The 19288-nt window shown below is 33.8% G+C and overlaps 1 protein-coding gene across 1 annotated transcript; it reads right to left on the reverse strand.

The window, feature by feature from the left end:
• Window positions 1–666: 666 nt before the first annotated feature.
• On the reverse strand, window positions 667–19161 carry LOC107043542 (gamma-1-syntrophin). Its single transcript, XM_015265081.1, has 10 exons — window positions 18738–19161; window positions 17939–18043; window positions 15994–16192; window positions 11836–11961; window positions 11603–11764; window positions 11308–11492; window positions 9951–10109; window positions 9643–9867; window positions 1117–1320; window positions 667–1004 (listed from the first exon to the last, which is right to left on the reverse strand). Exons 1-10 carry the CDS (start codon window positions 18798–18800, stop codon window positions 897–899), a joined length of 1536 nt encoding a protein of 511 aa, XP_015120567.1. The 5' UTR covers window positions 18801–19161; the 3' UTR covers window positions 667–896.
• Window positions 19162–19288: the final 127 nt, after the last annotated feature.

A 19288-nucleotide genomic window follows, 5' to 3' on the forward strand; every position in this document is an offset into this window, starting at 1 on the left:
ATTCCCACTCAGCATTGTTGATTCATTACTCCCACAGAATGATACAACATTACATGAAACATTAATACTGCATCTTACTTAATCTGCTTGAATCCCGTGAATCAGTGGTTCTGGTTAGAGAGCATGTGTCTAGACATTCTTTGTCCCTTTCATTTTCTCCACACTTTCCTAAAGTAGTTTTCATTCTTTCACACTGCGTAAGAAGTTTCCGGTGGGCCACTAGACATTGCTTAGCAACTCTCGGCCGCAACCGTCGTTCACGCTTTTCAAGGCACTGAATACCAACGTCCTATAATTTTTTTTTTATATAAAAAAGTAAATAGTAAAAGCTTCAACATTCGTGAATTGAACGAGTAGGCAACAGGATGAATTGCAGTGGCTTGAAATACATGAACGTCGCAGATTAACAATCAGTCACTTTTGTCGCTTATTTTAATACAACCGTGTTATTAATCGCCTTTGAAATCAGTTTGTTTTTGGGTGAGTGACTAGTACCTGATAATAAATGCACCAAAGGATTGAAAAGAAAGCTTAAAAGTACGGTTTGGAGAATTGGGCGGAGAGATTTTTTTTAGAATCATTTTGGCGTGCCATTTTGGAGTGCGGCTTGCAGCGCCGAAATGGCGTCAACGCAGAGGGCAAATTCTGTTGAAAATAACTCTGGAATTACTTTTGAAACAATTTTAATTTTGAGAAAGCAATAATTCTAGCAAAAATCTCATTATTCAGACTAGAGTTAGTGCATTCTCTATTACAATTCTGTCAATAGAATTTCAAAGAATGATTTCAGCGAATGTTTCTCTGCAGGAGATTTTCATAAATTATTTTGCCCAATTCTCGAGTATTTTTTTTCGTCTAATTGTCACCTAATCAGCACAATTATTCTCTCAATGCTCCTATGGAGTGGTTGATGTCAAGAATGTTGGATCGACAGCGGCGACTTTGGCTGTGAGGAAAGCGTGCATGCAAAACAGTAGGTTTTGCAGTTGGGAGCATTCCAATTCCTGCAACCAACAGAAGTAAGGAATATGGGGGATCGTTAATTCAATCTCGAGAGACACTTGGCAGTGGTTTTCTAGGGGGATAAATTATCTCAATGAGGAGTGAAGTACGTACCTTCGTCTCTATAGCTATACTGTCCAACTCTTGAAAGTGCAGTTTTAACCTGCTCTTACCGTCGTCACTTGATCCACGTAACTGTGAAAATTTGTATCTCCAGGCTACTTCGCCGAGGCCCTCGTAGGATAACGTAAATCCTTGGGTCCATTCAAGTGTCAGCCCCGCGGTTCTTCCGCTGAAAGTTACTGGGAAAGTTTTGCTCTGTGGGAAATGCAAAACAAAATAGTTATTGCGGAGTTGAGAGTGAAAAAGAATAAGTTTTTCGTGTTGAAGGGTAGAGTCTTATGGCGTTGAAGGGTAGATTGTAAAGTTCGGAGGCTCATAACTTTATCTAGAAATCATTTTTACAGAATATTCACAGTGTCTCAGGGTAATAATAATGACTGTAACTGATGAGAAGCAGAATTTCATGATTTAGTCAAGTACGAAATTGGTTCTGTAAGTGAAAACATTCGTTTTATTTACTGTGGCTTCTGTTCGTTTTACTTGAAAAAATAATTTTGATAATTTTGCTCAGAGCAAGATGTTCTACAGAACGTAACATCAAAGTACTTCTCATCCCACTCAGGCATAAAACATGGCGATGGGTTGTCAAGTGGAAAAAACTTTGAGACTATCTGTAATATTCTTATTTGATTCAACAGAACGAATTTTATGAATGTTATTTCGAGACTTGGAAAGAATTGAAATTTTTATCTCATTCGGTAACAAACCGTAGCGGTGGTATTGAGCTGGAAAATTACTTCTTCAGAAAATTTATGGAACTTTTTTCTGCCAAAACTTCTGTCACAAACTGTGGAACAACTCAGAGCTATTTATTGAAGCAAAAAATTACTCCTGCAATGAATTACCATTTTTCCTCACTGGAAATGTGATTCGTTAATTTTTCCCAATAAAATCACTAAAGTGAATACCTCTCTCAGTGATTTAACTAGAACATCGCCCCTATTCAACTATTAAACAATATATATTTAATATTCCCACTGAATTAAATGGAATAACTTCTACATTCATATGAGCAATTCGCATTATTACATTTCTTGAGAATGCTCATTTCATGTACCTATCAGATATGTAATTTTGTAATTCACTGGGCTGGAAAATGACTCTTCCAAAATTTGCCCGAATTTCCATATTTTCAGAATTTAATTTCAATTTAAAATTAAATTTTAATTTCAATTATTTTTATTTTTTAAAGTTGAATTTTTTAATTTAATTACAAAAAATTAAAATCAGTGACATCACTGTGAATTTGTCATTTCACTAATTAACAAAGCACAGCAGTGTTACTCATCTGGAAAATGGCATCTTGAAACGCCTTCCCGCAATTTTTTTTCTGCCAAGAAATAACTCCCGCAATGAATAATCCTTTTCCTCAATTGAAAAAGTGATTCGTTAACTTTTCCCAGCGAAATTATCAAAGTGAACATCTCCCTTAATGATTTAAATAAAACTCCACCACTATTCAACCATTAAAAAGTACATGTTTAATATTCGCATTGAATTCAACGAAATGACTTCTACCTTCAAATGAGCCATGCGCATCATAAAATTTCATGAGAATGCTCATTTATTGTATCTATCAGATACGTAATTTTGTAATTCACTGGCCTGGAAAATGACTCTTCCAAAAGTTGCTCGAATATTTTCAAAATTTTATTTAACTTTAAAATTGAATTTTAATTTTTTCAAGTTAAATTTTTTAATTCAACTTCAAAAAATTAAAATCAGAGACATCATTGTAAATTTGTCATTTCATTAATTAATAAATCACAGCAGTGTTACTCATCTGGAAAATGGCATCTTCAAAAGCCTTCCCTCAATATTTTTTCTGCCAAGAAATAACTCCCGCAGTGAATAATCCTTTTCCTCAATTGAAAAAGTAATTCGTTAACTTTTCCCAGTGAAATTATCAAAGTGAACATCTCCCTCAATGATTTAAATAAAACTCCACCACTATTCAACCATTAAAAAGTACATGTTTAATATTCTCACTGAATTCAACGAAATGACTTCTACCTTCAAATGAGCCATGCGCATCATAAAATTTCATGAGAATGCTCATTTATTGTACCTATCAAATACATAATTTTGTAATTCACTGGCCTGGAAAATGACTCTTCCAAAAGTTGCCCGAATTTCCATATTTTCAAAATTTTATTTAACTTTAAAATTGAATTTTATTTTTTTCAAGGTAAATTTTTTAATTCAACTTCAAAAAATTAAAATCAGTGACATCATTGTGAATTTGTCATTTCATTAACTAACAAATCACAGCAGTGCTACTCATCTGGAAAATGGCATCTTCAAAAGCCTTCCCTCAATTTTTTTTCTGCCAAGAAATAACTCCCGCAATGAATAATCCTTTTCCTCAATTGAAAAAGTAATTCGTTAACTTTTCCCAGTGAAATTATCAAAGTGAACATCTCCCTCAATGATTTAAATAAAACTCCACCACTATTCAACCATTAAAAAGTACATGTTTAATATTCTCACTGAATTCAACGAAATGACTTCTACCTTCAAATGAGCCATGCGCATCATAAAATTTCATGAGAATGCTCATTTATTGTATCTATCAGATACGTAATTTTGTAATTCACTGGCCTGGAAAATGACTCTTCCAAAAGTTGCCCGAATTTCCATATTTTCAAAATTTTATTTAACTTTAAAATTGAATTTTATTTTTTTCAAGGTAAATTTTTTAATTCAACTTCAAAAAATTAAAATCAGTGACATCATTGTGAATTTGTCATTTCATTAACTAACAAATCACAGCAGTGCTACTCATCTGGAAAATGGCATCTTCAAAAGCCTTCCCTCAATTTTTTTTCTGCCAAGAAATAACTCCCGCAATGAATAATCCTTTTCCTCAATTGAAAAAGTAATTCGTTAACTTTTCCCAGTGAAATTATCAAAGTGAACATCTCCCTCAATGATTTAAATAAAACTCCACCACTATTCAACCATTAAAAAGTACATGTTTAATATTCTCACTGAATTCAACGAAATGACTTCTACCTTCAAATGAGCCATGCGCATCATAAAATTTCATGAGAATGCTCATTTATTGTACCTATCAAATACATAATTTTGTAATTCACTGGCCTGGAAAATGACTCTTCCAAAAGTTGCCCGAATTTCCATATTTTCAAAATTTTATTTAACTTTAAAATTGAATTTTATTTTTTTCAAGGTAAATTTTTTAATTCAACTTCAAAAAATTAAAATCAGTGACATCATTGTGAATTTGTCATTTCATTAACTAACAAATCACAGCAGTGCTACTCATCTGGAAAATGGCATCTTCAAAAGCCTTCCCTCAATTTTTTTTCTGCCAAGAAATAACTCCCGCAATGAATAATCCTTTTCCTCAATTGAAAAAGTAATTCGTTAACTTTTCCCAGTGAAATTATCAAAGTGAACATCTCCCTCAATGATTTAAATAAAACTCCACCACTATTCAACCATTAAAAAGTACATGTTTAATATTCTCACTGAATTCAACGAAATGACTTCTACCTTCAAATGAGCCATGCGCATCATAAAATTTCATGAGAATGCTCATTTATTGTATCTATCAGATACGTAATTTTGTAATTCACTGGCCTGGAAAATGACTCTTCCAAAAGTTGCCCGAATTTCCATATTTTCAAAATTTTATTTAACTTTAAAATTGAATTTTATTTTTTTCAAGGTAAATTTTTTAATTCAACTTCAAAAAATTAAAATCAGTGACATCATTGTGAATTTGTCATTTCATTAACTAACAAATCACAGCAGTGCTACTCATCTGGAAAATGGCATCTTCAAAAGCCTTCCCTCAATTTTTTTTCTGCCAAGAAATAACTCCCGCAATGAATAATCCTTTTCCTCAATTGAAAAAGTAATTCGTTAACTTTTCCCAGTGAAATTATCAAAGTGAACATCTCCCTCAATGATTTAAATAAAACTCCACCACTATTCAACCATTAAAAAGTACATGTTTAATATTCTCACTGAATTCAACGAAATGACTTCTACCTTCAAATGAGCCATGCGCATCATAAAATTTCATGAGAATGCTCATTTATTGTACCTATCAAATACATAATTTTGTAATTCACTGGCCTGGAAAATGACTCTTCCAAAAGTTGCCCGAATTTCCATATTTTCAAAATTTTATTTAACTTTAAAATTGAATTTTATTTTTTTCAAGGTAAATTTTTTAATTCAACTTCAAAAAATTAAAATCAGTGACATCATTGTGAATTTGTCATTTCATTAACTAACAAATCACAGCAGTGCTACTCATCTGGAAAATGGCATCTTCAAAAGCCTTCCCTCAATTTTTTTTCTGCCAAGAAATAACTCCCGCAATGAATAATCCTTTTCCTCAATTGAAAAAGTAATTCGTTAACTTTTCCCAGTGAAATTATCAAAGTGAACATCTCCCTCAATGATTTAAATAAAACTCCACCACTATTCAACCATTAAAAAGTACATGTTTAATATTCTCACTGAATTCAACGAAATGACTTCTACCTTCAAATGAGCCATGCGCATCATAAAATTTCATGAGAATGCTCATTTATTGTATCTATCAGATACGTAATTTTGTAATTCACTGGCCTGGAAAATGACTCTTCCAAAAGTTGCCCGAATTTCCATATTTTCAAAATTTTATTTAACTTTAAAATTGAATTTTATTTTTTTCAAGGTAAATTTTTTAATTCAACTTCAAAAAATTAAAATCAGTGACATCATTGTGAATTTGTCATTTCATTAACTAACAAATCACAGCAGTGCTACTCATCTGGAAAATGGCATCTTCAAAAGCCTTCCCTCAATTTTTTTTCTGCCAAGAAATAACTCCCGCAATGAATAATCCTTTTCCTCAATTGAAAAAGTAATTCGTTAACTTTTCCCAGTGAAATTATCAAAGTGAACATCTCCCTCAATGATTTAAATAAAACTCCACCACTATTCAACCATTAAAAAGTACATGTTTAATATTCTCACTGAATTCAACGAAATGACTTCTACCTTCAAATGAGCCATGCGCATCATAAAATTTCATGAGAATGCTCATTTATTGTACCTATCAAATACATAATTTTGTAATTCACTGGCCTGGAAAATGACTCTTCCAAAAGTTGCCCGAATTTCCATATTTTCAAAATTTTATTTAACTTTAAAATTGAATTTTATTTTTTTCAAGGTAAATTTTTTAATTCAACTTCAAAAAATTAAAATCAGTGACATCATTGTGAATTTGTCATTTCATTAACTAACAAATCACAGCAGTGCTACTCATCTGGAAAATGGCATCTTCAAAAGCCTTCCCTCAATTTTTTTTCTGCCAAGAAATAACTCCCGCAATGAATAATCCTTTTCCTCAATTGAAAAAGTAATTCGTTAACTTTTCCCAGTGAAATTATCAAAGTGAACATCTCCCTCAATGATTTAAATAAAACTCCACCACTATTCAACCATTAAAAAGTACATGTTTAATATTCTCACTGAATTCAACGAAATGACTTCTACCTTCAAATGAGCCATGCGCATCATAAAATTTCATGAGAATGCTCATTTATTGTATCTATCAGATACGTAATTTTGTAATTCACTGGCCTGGAAAATGACTCTTCCAAAAGTTGCCCGAATTTCCATATTTTCAAAATTTTATTTAACTTTAAAATTGAATTTTATTTTTTTCAAGGTAAATTTTTTAATTCAACTTCAAAAAATTAAAATCAGTGACATCATTGTGAATTTGTCATTTCATTAACTAACAAATCACAGCAGTGCTACTCATCTGGAAAATGGCATCTTCAAAAGCCTTCCCTCAATTTTTTTTCTGCCAAGAAATAACTCCCGCAATGAATAATCCTTTTCCTCAATTGAAAAAGTAATTCGTTAACTTTTCCCAGTGAAATTATCAAAGTGAACATCTCCCTCAATGATTTAAATAAAACTCCACCACTATTCAACCATTAAAAAGTACATGTTTAATATTCTCACTGAATTCAACGAAATGACTTCTACCTTCAAATGAGCCATGCGCATCATAAAATTTCATGAGAATGCTCATTTATTGTACCTATCAAATACATAATTTTGTAATTCACTGGCCTGGAAAATGACTCTTCCAAAAGTTGCCCGAATTTCCATATTTTCAAAATTTTATTTAACTTTAAAATTGAATTTTATTTTTTTCAAGGTAAATTTTTTAATTCAACTTCAAAAAATTAAAATCAGTGACATCATTGTGAATTTGTCATTTCATTAACTAACAAATCACAGCAGTGCTACTCATCTGGAAAATGGCATCTTCAAAAGCCTTCCCTCAATTTTTTTTCTGCCAAGAAATAACTCCCGCAATGAATAATCCTTTTCCTCAATTGAAAAAGTAATTCGTTAACTTTTCCCAGTGAAATTATCAAAGTGAACATCTCCCTCAATGATTTAAATAAAACTCCACCACTATTCAACCATTAAAAAGTACATGTTTAATATTCTCACTGAATTCAACGAAATGACTTCTACCTTCAAATGAGCCATGCGCATCATAAAATTTCATGAGAATGCTCATTTATTGTATCTATCAGATACGTAATTTTGTAATTCACTGGCCTGGAAAATGACTCTTCCAAAAGTTGCCCGAATTTCCATATTTTCAAAATTTTATTTAACTTTAAAATTGAATTTTATTTTTTTCAAGGTAAATTTTTTAATTCAACTTCAAAAAATTAAAATCAGTGACATCATTGTGAATTTGTCATTTCATTAACTAACAAATCACAGCAGTGCTACTCATCTGGAAAATGGCATCTTCAAAAGCCTTCCCTCAATTTTTTTTCTGCCAAGAAATAACTCCCGCAATGAATAATCCTTTTCCTCAATTGAAAAAGTAATTCGTTAACTTTTCCCAGTGAAATTATCAAAGTGAACATCTCCCTCAATGATTTAAATAAAACTCCACCACTATTCAACCATTAAAAAGTACATGTTTAATATTCTCACTGAATTCAACGAAATGACTTCTACCTTCAAATGAGCCATGCGCATCATAAAATTTCATGAGAATGCTCATTTATTGTATCTATCAGATACGTAATTTTGTAATTCACTGGCCTGGAAAATGACTCTTCCAAAAGTTGCTCGAATATTTTCAAAATTTTATTTAACTTTAAAATTGAATTTTAATTTTTTCAAGTTAAATTTTTTAATTCAACTTCAAAAAATTAAAATCAGAGACATCATTGTAAATTTGTCATTTCATTAATTAATAAATCACAGCAGTGTTACTCATCTGGAAAATGGCATCTTCAAAAGCCTTCCCTCAATATTTTTTCTGCCAAGAAATAACTCCCGCAGTGAATAATCCTTTTCCTCAATTGAAAAAGTAATTCGTTAACTTTTCCCAGTGAAATTATCAAAGTGAACATCTCCCTCAATGATTTAAATAAAACTCCACCACTATTCAACCATTAAAAAGTACATGTTTAATATTCTCACTGAATTCAACGAAATGACTTCTACCTTCAAATGAGCCATGCGCATCATAAAATTTCATGAGAATGCTCATTTATTGTATCTATCAGATACGTAATTTTGTAATTCACTGGCCTGGAAAATGACTCTTCCAAAAGTTGCCCGAATTTCCATATTTTCAAAATTTTATTTAACTTTAAAATTGAATTTTATTTTTTTCAAGGTAAATTTTTTAATTCAACTTCAAAAAATTAAAATCAGTGACATCATTGTGAATTTGTCATTTCATTAACTAACAAATCACAGCAGTGCTACTCATCTGGAAAATGGCATCTTCAAAAGCCTTCCCTCAATTTTTTTTCTGCCAAGAAATAACTCCCGCAATGAATAATCCTTTTCCTCAATTGAAAAAGTAATTCGTTAACTTTTCCCAGTGAAATTATCAAAGTGAACATCTCCCTCAATGATTTAAATAAAACTCCACCACTATTCAACCATTAAAAAGTACATGTTTAATATTCTCACTGAATTCAACGAAATGACTTCTACCTTCAAATGAGCCATGCGCATCATAAAATTTCATGAGAATGCTCATTTATTGTACCTATCAAATACATAATTTTGTAATTCACTGGCCTGGAAAATGACTCTTCCAAAAGTTGCCCGAATTTCCATATTTTCAAAATTTTATTTAACTTTAAAATTGAATTTTATTTTTTTCAAGGTAAATTTTTTAATTCAACTTCAAAAAATTAAAATCAGTGACATCATTGTGAATTTGTCATTTCATTAACTAACAAATCACAGCAGTGCTACTCATCTGGAAAATGGCATCTTCAAAAGCCTTCCCTCAATTTTTTTTCTGCCAAGGCATAACTCCCGCAATGAATAATCCTTTTCTTCAATTGAAAAAGTAATTCGTTAACTTTTTCCAGTGAAATTATCAAAGTGAACATCTCCCTCAATGATTTAAATAAAACTCCACCACTATTCAACCATTAAAAAGTACATGTTTAATATTCTCATTGAATTCAACGTAACGTCTACCTTCAAATGTGTAACAGCAGAGCAAACAGCCGTGTGCCATGCAGCCTCGACTCTCAACAGTTCCTGCCTCGTTTCCACACTCAAGTAACGCGGTGGTTTTCCAGGACTCTGTGCTAAAAAGCAATGCTGTCTCTCGTCGACATTCTCCGACTCTCTCATCACTCGAAACATCGTCTGGTAAACTTTAAACGTAAGTGCACAACGAGACCAATCTCCAATATTGCACTGCAAATAGAATCATGGATTCAACGTCAGTCATAATTAATGCAATTAATTATTCACTATTGGAAAATTGATCATGGAATTACAGGTGGTGTTTCGAAGAGCAGGAGATCGGGGCCCTTGAGAGCGAGAAATCTCGGTCTGTAACTCTGCCAGGGCTGGTTACTGTTGCTAACTGCCTCGTTCACCCATCCCATGTACTCTATGCGTTCGCCGACCCCGAAATTACGATTGTAGAGTTTCATCTGTAATTAATAGAATCGTGAATTTCCCTCATTAGGGGATGATCGATCGCCATTAGCAAACCGTTATTTCAGTGTACTCCGTTGGAAGGACGTGTTTGCGAAAGACCACAACTACAGACGAAATTGTTCACTTTTTAGTCATGAATCGAGAGGTTCTTTATTGATCAACATTTTTTAGGTAAATCTACAAATAGAGTGAATGGGTTTTCTTTATTGATGAAATGCTCGAGTCTAGATGAATGGGGTTCTAACAAGATAGATTTCAAAGGTGTTGAGAATATCCAAGTACTTTGGCTATTTTTCTCCAGTGGAATGCTTTTCTACTTCTGTGGTCGAACATCAGAGCTTTCATTTGAGCCCCATTTGACCCCAAGTTTTCGGATATTTTACATTGATTTTATTATTTAAACTTTGCAGGTCTGAATTTGAATTTCGATATTGAACCGCTAGATAATATTTTAAAAATCTGAAAGGAAATTGGAAAGTTTACTGTTGGAGGAAGATGATGAAATAATTTAAAAATTGCAATTTTTGAAGATTACAAGTATTTTATTTTATTCCATAAAAATCATCTGTTGGGATCGTACCAAATTCATTCACATTCAGAATTTTACCGGAAATGGATTTCATGCCTAAAAAGATAAGGTTTCCGAAAGTTTAAACAATTTCAATTATTTATTTATAAACAACGAATATTTAAAAAATAATATTTTTGTGCCAAATATCATTTAGATAGATTGATACAGACGCTGAATATTCATGATTTTTTTCAAATTTTTCTCACGCTATTTAATTAACAAATTTGATAATTGAAAACGGCTGAATCTATAGTCTGGTCTGTGCCAAACTCTAAAAGACACTAGGATATCCTCAACAATCGCTGCTAATGGATTTTCATAGAAACTCCACCATCTTCATTCAGAGTTCCCAGAGAATTTTAAAACTCAAAAGTTTTTTCTAAAGCGAATGAACGCAACTTCCAATTTGAGAACTATACTTGGTGTTTTTCAAAAAGCTAGCAATTAACGAAAAAGGTTCGCAAATCTTCTAGAATCCGACTTCAAAGTGAGATCAACTAATCTCATTTCGCCACTTCACCATTAAATCCCCCCCATCTCTTCACCCCCCACTCGCATCCTCTCTTTCTCCCCAAAAACATCCAATTACCCCCCCGCCCCAATTAGCAATTGCTCATTACCTGCAAATGCGTAAGCCCTGTGATGTTGTCAGTGATGTACTTGAGCCACTGACTGAGTATAGCACTATCATCGCAGTGAATAACCCCCGTTCTCGCCCCATTGAGTCCCCTCACTTCAAATGCATTTCTCCTCAGCTTGTCAGTCCCAAATATGTATCTTGTGACATAAGCCATCATTAAAGGTACTGAAAGGGATTTTGTGTGAAGAAAAATCGTTAATCAGCGGGTCTTTTCATGTGACAGCCTGTGAAATATTAAGGAAAGAGCGGCGACGGATAGATGTAAAATCTCTCACCTGTGATGACGTCGACCCATTTCTTCAAGTGGGTCGACGATGAGGACGTGTTCGATCCATGTCTACTGTGTCCACTCTGAGGACTGCCAGATCGTCTATTGGGGGACACCCACTCCTCCTCGTCATCACCGTTCGCTGCGTTATCCAATTTCTCCTCTTTTTCTATTGCTCGAGAGATACCAATTAGAGATTGGGAATTGCAAGAAGGGGATCGATTAATTTTTATGACTTACCGTTCTTTTGGAGAAATGGCTTTGCTGCACGGTAATGCTTCACTGTCAGAACTACGATGTCGCCGGCGTTACGGAGGATATTTACAGCGTCGTCGTGATTGCAGGCTGTTATGTATTCACCATTTACTGAAATCAGGTGAAGGCGATTGGATTTATATAGATCATTGGGAGGTTAATTAATTTACTTGGGAGGTCAGATTTTTTTTCAAGGGGAAGCCTGAGGGCCGCGGGTTATTGAAGGGAAGAGCTCCTTGTAATTCCTCAATGTTCCAGGCATGTGAAGACCGATAATTGTTTAAAAAAAAACTCACTGTATCTCAGTTTTAGAGAAATAGAACAGGGCGCGCGCGAAACGCGCGTATTGTTTCGTGGGTGCCGGAATAGTAAAACCTTACCGTTTCTCGAAATGTTCAGTAAAAATTACGGAACTCACAATTCGCTCACTGATTACGGAGTCGACTCTGCAAATTTAAGTGACGGTATCGTAATTTTTCACAGATTCAAATAAAAATTACGGAAAATTTCCTGCAACCACATTTCGCTCCGGAATTACGGAAAAGATATGTAATTTCTCTGTAATAATGGCGGAAAAATGAATGGTTTCAACAAAGTTCCTCACAATGAGAATTTAATTGTTGAATAATTTATTCGGAATCGTCATAATCCTCTTCATCTTCTTCTTCGTTTCCCTTTTGCTTTTTACGAGGGAGGAACGATTTTATTTGTAGGGATGTATTATGTACTAAATACATATATACTATCTTATATACTTTTTATTACAGTAAAGAATGAATTTCTCTTTTTTTTCAATTATTACTGTAAATAAAAGATTACAGTACATGAAGAAAAATATACTTAGATATATTACATTAATTGATAAGCGGAATCGAGGCTTCAAAAATCGTTACACTGGATTTGTTAAAAGTGGATACCAATTTTTTTTCACCAAAACTTTTTAAAACATGGGTTGATAAAATATTAGGAATTGTGTTCTCGCTGTTGGCGATGGTGAAAAGAATGCTCTAGGAAGTTTTTCCTTTTGTCAATTTGCTACAGATAAGAAACCAATTTCTTTGGGAGTTGCAACGAACTAGTCGGGATAGCTTTTAAAAAATTGGAGACATTGAATGCAGAGGATTTATAAGATGAGAAAGAGGAAATTGAAGTATAAAAATATGATGGTAAGGATCAGGGGAAAATCTGGTTCTGTATTCAGTGTATTTACTCAATCTCCGGTCATTATTATCGGTTATCTTCTCAAACTTCACAGGAACGAGTAACTGTTGAAATTTCTGTCTGATTTTGGCCGATTCTATTAACAAATTACGCAGCTTGTCTGCGATTTTATTCAATGGACGCATTCAGTAGAAAATGCTCTATAGAATAACTCAATGGAATTCATTTTTTTACTACAACTTATTTTGTTGCCACATTTTCTATAGAAATTCCCCGTCTCAAATTTTCTATATTTTTTTCTTCCCTTATTTTTAAGATCTAATTTTCTATTGGAAAAATGAGGTAATCCTCCTAAAACTGCGTGCGTAACGAAATATTAAATGAGGATTGAATGACAATTCCTCTGTTCTTCCTATTCGGAGAGTGTCACTTAAAATTGAATTTGGATAAAGCACTAATTGAATAAAAACAGATTGCAGGTGAAAAGCGTAAAAAAAACTTCAATAGAATTCGATTTTCTTAACGAAACTTATTCTATTGTCAAATTGTCTATAAAAATTCACCGGCTCAAATTTTCTGTATTTTTTTCTTTCCTTATTTTTACGATCAAGTTTTCTGTTGTAAAAATGACAGAAAATCCTCTGACTGCGTGCGTAACGAAATATTAAATGAGGATTGAATGACAATTCCTTTGTTATCATCAAGTTGAACTGACCCATCTCATTTGAATGAATGAGATAACTTCTTCCTTTGCGGCGAGTGTCACAGATGCACTTAAAATTGAATTTGTATGAAGCGCTAATTGAATAAAAACAGAGTGAAGGTGAGAAGCGTGGAAAAGATCGAGTATTCCCAACTTCACTGTTATTTCTTCTCTGAAAAATCAATAACGTGAAACTCCTCCACAAATATTCAACTTCATCAGCATGACTCTCAGCTCAACAAAAAGTTCTAGGGTAATTCCGTTGAGTCCTGCATTCAGTACAGAAAAAAAAATATTCTAAACACACCAAAAAGTGAATGCATAATTGGTAACGAAATTGAATAAAATGTCTGGCAGATATACCGCAGATATAGAAATGACAGTAGATATGAGATACTTCTGCACTCCAGATATGACACGAAGCCAATGAATAAACGATTTATCACGAGCGATTGGCAGTGACATCTCGACCATATTTTAATACTCCCAGCTATTGGATATCCCAAGCAAGCAGTCAACTATTTCAATCAATGAATATTTGAGAGCCATAAATGCAGTGAAAATCGAATTTACAGAGAGCTATATTTAATGAGGGGAGTCTGGGAGACTGGAGGAACATTGAAGAGTCGGAGATGAGCATTTCTAACTCCAGTATTTTTCATCTTTTCATGTAAAATGTAAATTCACGGGATGAAATCTTCAACGATTCCAACTTCATTAGCATGATGCATCCCATCCGCAGTTTATCAGTAATTTCAAGGGGGAAATTTTAATTGCCTCGAATAAATTCAGTAGTGCAGTGGTAAAATGCGATGCGTATGGAATATTTGAATCCAGAGGGGGTGGTGAAATTGTTGTGAAAAACATTTTTGCGAATGCTAAATTTTTTTTTGGGACAACGATGGGATATGAATTAATTTTGCATAATCGATGCGTCTTCACATAACTCGATTCTAATTGAATGGTGAGCGGGACGGAGAAAAATTCCAGAAAAATTACTGTACCAGCACAGGCAAATTTTCTGGGCACTGAGAGAAAAACAAACACGTTGTCAAACAAGTCTTGTTTGGGCCAACAAAATCGCTAGTTGAAAACTGCCAAAAAAGAATTTGTTTAGTTCGAATTTGAAAGTCTCAAACATGAATAATTGTTCTGCTTTCGACAGCAATGAAATATTTGGCTCAAGAGGCGAATAATTCACACCAGACGGTGCCTTTTCAGGTTGAAAATATCTCACATAAAGGAAAATTTATCAACAAATATTTTATCCTTAAGTTACAAGATTCCTATCAGATCATTATTATTGTTTCATTTAAGGGTTCATTTCTTGTCTGTGATTATTAGACAGCCGAAAAACTACTATTCCTTGTTTCGCATGAAACAAAGATTTTTCGGGAGCAAAATACGTATAAGAGTATCGAACAACGAAAGAGTAGTGCTAGAACTGACATTTCTTGCGTGTACAGAGAATGCAATTTTTTTTTAACTACTAAATCTATTTTTGCGACAAAAATTTTTCGTTCCGGCGCACTCTGCATGTTTGGCCCAAAAAAATCCCTTTTTTGATAATTTTCAAAAAACTATTTTCTTGGCACAAGCAAGACTTGTTTGAGAACTTTGTCGTTTTTCTCTCAGTGTGGAGTACAAGAATTTTTGAGACAATAACAATTACGAATTAGTTTTTTGAAATTCGACTCTTACACAGCTAATTTCGTTCTGTTTCATATAAAAATTTGCGACATTCATGTGAAATAGCCCGAAAAATGTTTCTGAAAGAGTGAAAAAAATATTTTAAATATTGTATGGACAATTAAAAAAAATAATACTTCGATAATTTATAAATCTTGCCCCTGCGAAACTCTAGCCATCTCCGAACATAACAAAACACTTCATTCCAAAAAACCACTTAAACCCTCCCCTCAATGGACAAAACCTTCCTAAAGCGATTGGCCAACGTGTGAATATCGAATTACCCAGAAAATCCAATAAAATCAACAATAGCCGATAAGCCCGAAGACTTTTTAACTCAGTAATGAGACATGATCGCCCGATAAATAGACCAGTTTTACCATAAAAGATTCATTGTGACGAGCCTACGATATATGAATACTTTCAACTATCGGAGAAGCTGTCCAAGTCAATTGTACCCCAAGGGGGCATGAAGCCCGATCGGTTGTGCTGGGGGTATGAAATATTCATAGACGTACTGGCCTATTTGAATGTACAAAGAATACTGGGAATTGTCGAGTCGTACAGAAATAAGGGCATGTTTCATTCACCTTTGATAATTGCATCTCCAACAAACAATTGACCGCACTGGTCTGCCGCTTGACTCTTGTATATTCGTGATATGAGCACTGGCAGTTTGTGCTCAGCACCGCCCTTGATACTCAGACCAAGTCCACCAACTTTTTGACGTGTTATCTGCACCATTCGCTCTTTAGCGTCCAGCGGCGGCTTGTTGTGATTCGCTGCCTGCTAATGGGCAATACACATACTAAATTTTTTTTCCCCATGTTTTTTTAAGAATATCCCAGTAGGGTAAGCACACGGAGAGAAATTTTTTAGGAAAATTCTAGTGCTACACCGGGAAAGAGACGCAAAGTGACGGCCAGGAAAAAATTCTAATGCCAGCACTAGAAATTTTATTGGGGAAAACGTGAATTTTTCCCCGTATTTTTGTGAAAATTTCACAGAAATCCCCTGAAATTTTACCAGAAATACCAAGAAATTTTACCTTAACAGCACTAGAATTTTTCACAGCCGGTGGATTGTCATTTTTTCCAGTACTCGTACTAGAATTTTTATAGAAAATTTCTCTCCGTGCAGGTCAATTTCTGGACGGTTTCAACATGCATTGAATATTCTATAAATCAAATGAAAATTGTACTGATTGTTTCACCTTCCAAGAATATTACTCGTGTATTATCACGTGATCAATTATTTTTTCTACTGATCGAAGTTTAATAAATTGACAAAATATGGCCCAGTCGTCCAAAAATTGGAGACTTCGGCTGCATTCTACTTATTTCTTAATTTAGTTATTCTTTGTTTTGGTATTTTCACTTTAAACAATGTTTTTTCTGGTAATTAAAATATTCTTGAAGGTATGGAAGCCATCACATCCCCATTTAGGGGATTTTTTTCATCCTATCACTCGAATTTCCCTTAACCGTCCAGCAATTGGCCTGTTCACTCTACTTTGGCTACTTTTTCTCCAGTGAAATTCTTTCCTACTTTTGTAGTCGATCATCAAAGCGTTCATTTGAGCCCCATTTGATTTTATTATTTAAACTTTGCAAGTCTGAATTCGAATCTCGATATTGAACCGTTAGAAAATATTCAAAAAAAAAATTGTTTTCTATTAAATATTATTATCACATTCTATTAAAAAATTGTAGTTTTGAAAATTACCACCTTTTTCTATAAATAATTTATAATCAATAAATTTTGCACCATAAAAATCATTGGTTCGGAATCGTAACAAATTTATTCACAAAAAATAAAGTTTTCGAAAGTTTAAACAATTTCAATTATTTATTTATGCACCACGAATGTGTAAAGAAATAATAATTCTATGGAAAATGTAATTTTAATGACGTTGAGCATTCGTGATTTTTTTTTGAATTTTTCTCACGCAATTTAATTGACAAATTTGATGATTGAAAATGGTCTAGTCTATAGTGTGGTCGGTACCGAATTAACTGTAAAAGATAATTGGATATCATTAAAATGTATTTTAGTATATTTTATTCAGAAAACGAGGTAAAGTAAGCGAAATTAATTAAATAAATATTGTGACATTTGCGCATTTTATTTCTACTTTCACACAATGTTTTAAATATTTAATTCAGTCCAAATTTATCCAAATGGAACCCGAGAGGAGAATGACAGTTGCACAAAATAAAATTTCGTTCAAAATTACTCAAAAAATCTAACATTAACCAGAAATCTACCAAAAAATCATAATTAAAATTCACAAATTACATTCCAAAAATTCTATCATTATCATCATCATTACTATCACTAAAATATAGTAAATTCCAATAGACTTATTGCCATATCCACCAGAGATCTATCAAAAACATCTCCAAATGTTTGCGCGCATACTATCAAACTACATAAAATACTGTTCTCCAAATTCTCAAAAATCCCATTATTACCCCACCCCCGTCACCCGAGAAAAAACTCAGTCTCAACTGCAATAAAAGGAAGCAATTTTACCTCTAAATCTTCCCGCTGTAGCTTGAGCACTTCCATCGACAAATGCAATCGCATGGGTACCGGTTTGCTCTTGCCATCGCTGACAGTAACCATGCCCGTCCGGACCTGAAGAATGATCCTATTGTAACATATTCAACCTCCTCCATATTCAAGTATAAAAATCCCCCTCCCCCAGAATATAAAAACCCAAGCAGAAACCCTCGAACAGCGGAAGAAGTCATTAAACTTGTAGATGCAAATGTCTGAAATCGCAACATCCTAATTATTCAAATTTTAGATTCAGAGTTCAGTTATACTCTAATTCTATGTAGGCTAATTAATTCATGTAACATTTTTGGGTTGTCCTTAGGAGGTGATTGTTACCCCAGGACATAGTCATAAAGCTAAATAAATAAATAAATAAATAAATAAATAAATAAATAAATAAATAAATAAATACATAAATAAATAAATAAATAAATACTAAAAACGACTCGAGAAAAAACCCCTGAAATACAAGATCTCCCCCCCAAATATAAATAATTTCGAATCCTCATTAAACCGTTAGCCATGCTCCTCCCCTTTAAAGATTAATCTAGGCATGAAGTATAGACACGAGAGCGGTTAAATCGCGGTCGTAGAAACGATAAAGCGCTCCAAGGGTATACTCGACTTATTGATTTCGATAATAGTGAAATAAAAAGTGGGTAGAGAGGTCCGAGTGATCGACCGGCAGAGAAATACACCCGTTGGGCACAATTTTCCCCCCAGAATTATTCAAAAAATGAGAATAAAAAGATTAGAATTTGACAATCAATACCTTGAGTTTCTGATCAATCTTCTCCTCGATCGGAGTACTCATCTTCGTCGCGTTGATTCTCATTATTTTATCTATACAAAATAGCGACCTGATGCACCCGTCGTAATCCAGAAATAGCGCATAGTTTCGAGAAGGGACTCGAGTGACTTCCCGACACAAATGCACCTCGTAACCAACATTTTTCCCTCCCTTGTATTTACTTTCTACGACTCTTTATTCATCCCTGAGTCTTGATGATTGTTTTTTTTTAATTCTCAGACCCGCCTATCGATTCTCGAGGCTGGCGTCTGTTTGATAACTGTAGCACGTAATTCTAGAGCACCTCATCCGGTGTCACTGGGAATTCTACAACCCGTCAACTGTCAAAGCGACATTTGGAGCAGCGAGAACGATCTATTCATCGTGACGCTCCTCTCGCCCTGCGTTTGCCCCATCCACTGGCTTCAACTGCTTCTGTGCACCCAAATTCTTGAGGTTTTTTTATCCTCATTTTTTTAAGTGGTTGGGGGAGGGATTTACTGCGCATTCGGGACCACGCAAGGTGCGCCCGA

This window comes from Diachasma alloeum, unplaced genomic scaffold, assembly GCF_001412515.2.
Source record: "Diachasma alloeum isolate Michigan unplaced genomic scaffold, Dall2.0 Dall_scaffold_00597, whole genome shotgun sequence".
Taxonomy (NCBI): Eukaryota; Metazoa; Arthropoda; class Insecta; order Hymenoptera; family Braconidae; genus Diachasma; species Diachasma alloeum.

Coding starts and splice junctions, on each gene's coding strand:
- LOC107043542 (XM_015265081.1), bottom strand. CDS start 18,800: ATGAGAATCAACGCGACGAAGATGAGTACTCCGATCGAGGAGAAGATT. Junction 16,193..17,938: donor TACAGCGGGAAGATTTAGAG/GTAAAATTGCTT, acceptor ATTGCCCATTAG/CAGGCAGCGAATCACAACAA. Junction 11,765..11,835: donor GCCATTTCTCCAAAAGAACG/GTAAGTCATAAA, acceptor CTCGAGCAATAG/AAAAAGAGGAGAAATTGGAT.